This window comes from Montipora capricornis, chromosome 6 (assembly GCF_036669925.1).
Source record: "Montipora capricornis isolate CH-2021 chromosome 6, ASM3666992v2, whole genome shotgun sequence".
Taxonomy (NCBI): Eukaryota; Metazoa; Cnidaria; class Anthozoa; order Scleractinia; family Acroporidae; genus Montipora; species Montipora capricornis.
Window position 1 is genome coordinate 38004157 of NC_090888.1, and position 5703 is coordinate 38009859.

The window sequence follows — 5703 nt, forward strand, 5'->3', positions numbered from 1 at the left end:
CTATCTTGTCTTTATTCTTTATCCACGTTGAAAGCGTATTTGGTGAGACTTTGTACTGCGCAGCAACATCCTTTTTAGCTGTTCCACACTCAAGCTTCTTCAAAGCCTCGTACTTGTCGAGTAATGTCTTACAGGAGTATTTTCCACGTTTTGACTCTGACATGCTTTCAGAGTACAGTACAAAGCAATAACGCCACATGCATTGGTCATTGCGTGACTAAAACAAACTGTAATATGAAATTACTGTAGTGACAAAGGGTTAAAGTACAGCGAACATTGTTCAAAAAGAACTCCAGTTAAATGCTGCAATGGATCCCAAGTGCATACTCACCTCCTTCGAAAGCGACTCACACGTTAAGGGATATCATGCCTACCAAAATGAATGGGTTCCTGTTGTCAACAAGAAACTAATGGTCCGAACAGAACCAGAAAACGTTGTGGACAAGTATGAAGTGTGCATGTCGTCAGGTGAAGACATCTAAAGAAAGGGAAAAATGGACAATTTGACAAACGGTATTTTACTTTTTGAGGGGTGATAAAGACGGTTCATGCAGCGTCATCGTGAGGGGCAAACCTGTCAACCTTGGAGAAGGAGAAGGTATGCAAGTGCTGTGCACTCTACATTTCACAGGGCAGAAAGCATTCATTGAAGTCCTGTGGAAACAGCTTTCAAGCGTAGATGGGTCGAAGATGAGTGTTACATGTCGTTGATTCCCACGTTATCAAGCTGATTTGTAAAAAAAATGCGAAAGGCTTAGAGATGAATCATCAAGGAGATATCAAAGGACGTTTGTAATTGCCAAAGAAAATTCAGAACATTACTATAAAATGTCGAATGATCAGAATACACGAGGTATTTCAGCCAGAAGAACAGATCCGTAACAGTGCATTTCGTCAGTTTGTAATTGAATTTCTTGGCTGGAAACTGCACGTGAGTCAAGCATTGTTAAGTCGTTAATTACACAAGCTCGAATAAAATGCAATACATTTCCAGCTGTACTCTTATGTAAATGCTCTGCTTTTGACAAGTTCGAAATAACGGGGTTGATTTAAGGTGTGAGGAAAGAACGATGAGTTCGAAATAGCAGGGAATTCGAAATAACCGACTTCAAAATAGCTCATAGTAAATGACTGAAAACATAAGGGTAAATCCAAGGGAATTCGATCTTAGTTCGAAATAGCAGGGACTTCGAATTAAACGAGTTCGAAATAGCGGGGTTCGACTGTATATGTCTTGCACGTTGCTGGGTTATCAGGTTTCATCTATGACTTCCCAAAATTAGCGCACTTTCGTTGTACCACACTTGCTGTAAAATATGAACTGTTCATTTGCTTTGCGAGAGTCACCTTGTAGTTCTTACAGGTCTAGTACAAATGTTCTGCCGCTGGATGCTTGTAAACAAGACATAACACCACACTTACTTGGATTTGGCATGAGTAGCACGCGAGGATGGCGATCCAAAGGAATAAAAGTCACTGAAAAGGAGCTCACCTTAAACAGAGATGGGCACTTCGATTTATCTCAAGACAGAGTAGCAACTATGACTATCTGTCCTAGACATAGAAGAGACCTGACAGTCGACTGGAGTGGAGAGGTCGTAAAAGTTAGACTTGTTGCTATCCATTGCACAAAGATCAACGCAAGCAGGTCAAGGAACCATGTCAATTACACAGTGTCGAATGAAATCTTTGCTTTACACAATGCTGTTGTCCTAGTTGGGTCCAGTAATTAAGTGTCTTCTTATTACTTTGAAATCCTTATATCGATTTTACCTGGTAAATTATGTTTGCCATAAATATCACAAAAGACTCTAGGCACTCTAGGCGTATCGAATATGACTACTGTAATGAAAGCGCTGGCACTGAGTTGCAAATTTTAAAGCGCCACTCTCTTGGCATATGAAAACAGAAGCGCGGTGGGTGGGGGTAAATTGTGTTAAGTGTCGCACAGAACATTACAGACTACGCCATGTAGAAGACTCTAAAAGAGGAAGGGGCGATCAGCAGGTTGTGTATTTGCTTTCTTTAGTCACGCAATTTAAGCTAGGAATCTGAAACACTTAACAACAGGTTTAAATATTTAAAAACCTCTCCAAGACTGTTAAAAAAAAACGAAAGAAGAATAACGAAAAACTGCCGTAAAAGAAACGTGGATGTGAAAACTCGGGGGCGGGAGGAGGAGGGAATTTGGAAAAAAAAAAATTATTTGCTGGGAAGTTAGGAACTGACAACGAAAAAGCATTAGGCAGCATTGCCAACGCTAATGCCTCTATTTCAGTTTCAAAATAGATGGAGTTACATGGACGGGCTATCCCAACGTAACGTTTTGTAACAACCTGCAAGCTTGATGCAGTCCCACCGGTACCACTCTACAACGGCCACTTTTTAAGGGGCAGTTGTAGAGAGTGGCCTTTATGGGGGAGGTGGAAGGGTGTAACGTGACATCGAGATTTATATTTTGGAGGTGGGGGAGAACATTTTAGTTTCATTAATGCTTGCTCTAACATATTATTACGTCACAAATCTATCATTTAAAAAAACAAATAATCAAAACAAAAATTATAAAATAAAGCGACTAAGGTATAGTGAGTTCATCAGTTTTGTACAGATCACTTTCAGGTGAAACTTCGATTTGTGTACATATCATGACTAGTAAACTACAATAAAAGAGAAAATGTGGTCATGTGGTATGAGGCAAATCGACGTTTGCTGTTTGCGTGATTCTAAATCTCTCTAATGTAAGGACAAGGGGTGGGCTCTAGTACCTGGAAAGGTTTGAATGCAACTGCGGTTTTAGGTTTTAGTCCGTTTGCAACTTTTGGTGGTTTTTAGTGGTTAAGGAGTCCTGTAACTCCCTTTTCTGTGGCTCCATTCTCGGTTACAACGCAACAGATAAATTATACAAATGTAGTTAATATCCCTTTTATTGCACTAACAGTCTCAACTGGCTGGTGATGAAGATATATTTCAACTGCCACAGCAGAATGAAGATCAGGGCGCTCTGGTAACGTCCAATGCAGAACAAGAGATGGTTTCATCATTATCACAATCATCCCAACAGAGTATCCCAGAAGAAGAAATCAGTATGTGGTCTGACAAAGTTGAGGAACAGCAACAAAGAAGGCAGCTACTGAACAATACCATAAGCAGATTATCCGGAGGAAGAATTCCACCCATTCTGTCGACCTTGAATACGTCTTGGGATGATATATCAACAACACAGCAAAACTACTATCTGCGAAAGGCCAAAGAAAGCACCTGCACAGCACTTTCGGTCCTTAGCTCTGGACAGGAAGACGAATTATGGACTACTCTTCGACAAGAAAGATTAGTAAATAAGGATTCTGCTGGTGCCACAAGACGTAGAAGTTTTGATCCGAAATCTGGGTTAATCGATGTTTTGATCAAGTCATATGACCAGGCCGAGTCATGGCAAACAAAACGACAGATACTCTCTCTCTTTGCCAATGATTCTAGCAGGTCCCAGTTGATGAACATGATACCAACGCTTTCAAAATGGCGAATAGATGAGGCTCGACACCATGCTACCAAACAAGATACCAGGTATCAGCCTCCTTAACAACTTTTCGCTTGAGAGAAATGGAATACGATCTTGGCATGCATTCAGTGTTGGACCCGACAGATTTTTATCATACAGTCAGCTTGAAGTTGTACCACAGGAAAAACCTGGATTGAAAGTCCTAAAGGAGTGGGGTCCATCGAGCAACAATCTTGGCTCAGTTAGCCATGCTTCCAGTCCAAGAGGAGAAATATTCTCATGCAGTGAAAGTGCATGCATGCTAACGTTCAAGACTCAAGAGGAAGCGGAAGCTCACATGGACGCAGGGAAGCATGTGCCTGCGTCAGATCTAGATTGTGAGTCTGTGTACGATGCGGCACGAAAGAAGTAGGCTGACTGAGTCAGAGAGATGAATGTGGCTAGTGGAGGTAGACAGTGAATTGCATTTGAAGAAGCCGGGCCTTCTGGTGCTAGAGTGACGCTGTAATAAAGGGTGGGGGCTTAAATCAAATAAAGGCCGACTTAGTATTTATTCGAGTTACAATTGTTGAATTTTACACGCTAACAAAAAAAAGAGACTCTTTTATCTGATGGAATCCAAGACACTCCCGTCAGGGGGCGGCAGACGTCTCGTCAAATACATGTATCGGGCTTTCTACGCTAAACACCCTGCTTTTCAAGAGTACCTTAATGCTCATGTCGCTAATGCTTATGATGAAGGTACACTGTTCACATTGTCCTTGACTGCATTAGGAGAGGCCAAGTGGGATGGAAAGGATCGTATTTCAGCGATAAGAGCAGAGGCAGAAGGAGCTTCCAAGGAAAGAGTGTGGTGTGGTAAGTTTCACTTTATGGCACTCGCTAGTAGGAAGGCCATTGTATTCCATATATCCAAATGCAGGATCCACCGAAAGATACTCCCACGCAATTTAGGACAGGGTGCACAAGATACGGCATACATCATGTGGTCACGAGATTGGTCACGAGATAGCGCTCTCGATTCAGCTCCTGGGACGTGGTACCAGCCAAATCACTTTATTCCTATTTTCAAGGTCCCTCGTCATGCACATTTGAATTTAACAAAGCCTGGCAATTGTCAGCATGTAATTGAAAGCAAACCTTCACCTGATAGGAAAAGGCAAGGCAAGGGGTTTATCACCAATTTTCTGAGGCTGATGGTAAGCCTCAAAAGACAGTCAAGAGACCAAAGGATGAAGTAAAATCAGAAAAGTGCGAGGAATACTCCAAACGCACAAAGGCGGAAAAGGTGGAAGATGCGGTGAAGCTTAACACTGCTAACGTGTCAAGAAATCTTACCTGTTCCACAGCGGAAAGGTGAAAGAACCAAGTCTTGGCACAATATGACGCCCCGTCCTGGCTGATTTATGATAGTGAAAAAAACTAAAAATGGACAATACTGTACTGCTTTGAAATGTAAAGCATGTATTCAGTTTGAGTCTGCGATCAAGAATAGACCCAAGTTCTCAAGAGCATATATTGATGGTTCAACCAACCTTAGACTTACAAACGTTGTAGACCATGCTAACTCTGACATTCAGAAAATACACCTTTCCCTCTACAATAAGCAGCAAGGTCAACTTCCTTCTACCACTGGTGACAGTAACAAGCAGAATCAACCTAGCAGCTTAAAGATTTTAAAAAGAAGTTTGACACTGCTTACTTTGTCGTTATGGAAGAACTACCACTCTCAAAATATGAAAAACGTATTGCTTTCGAGAAAAGGCATGGTGTGCCACATGGTAAAGTTTACTGCAACAGAACAGCAGCTACCGAGTTCACGTCATTTCAGGCAAATGAGGTTCTCACCAAACTAACAGAAGATGTAGCCCAATCAAAGTTCTACAGCATCATGTTTGACTCGACAACTGACAGCAGCATAACTTAACAGGAGGCAGTATTTGTCCTTTATTTTGATCCTACGCCAGCCGAACCTCAGTTAAGTGGGGACTCTGAACCAATGGTTAAAGTCAAGATGGGTTTTCTATCCATTGAGAATTTGAGAAGCTCAGATGCCCAGGGAGTATTAGCTGGAATAAAGAGGTCTCTTGAAAACTTGGAACTTCGTCAACAAGAGGGAACTCCCCCTACTCCCGTTGGCCTTGGAGGGGATGGGTGTAGCACTAAGCGGGGTGCAATAAGTGGTGTCCAAGCTCTTTTTCAAA

The 5703-nt window shown here is 41.9% G+C and overlaps 1 protein-coding gene across 1 annotated transcript in view; it reads right to left on the reverse strand.

Moving 5' to 3' along the window:
* The window catches only part of LOC138053866 (tigger transposable element-derived protein 4-like), a 767-nt gene extending 604 nt beyond the window's left edge, over positions 1-163 (reverse strand). The window contains exon 1 of the mRNA XM_068900407.1: positions 1-163. This exon is cut by the window's left edge and continues 94 nt beyond it. Coding sequence (XP_068756508.1) covers positions 1-163 — 163 coding nt within the window.
* Positions 164-5703: the final 5540 nt, after the last annotated feature.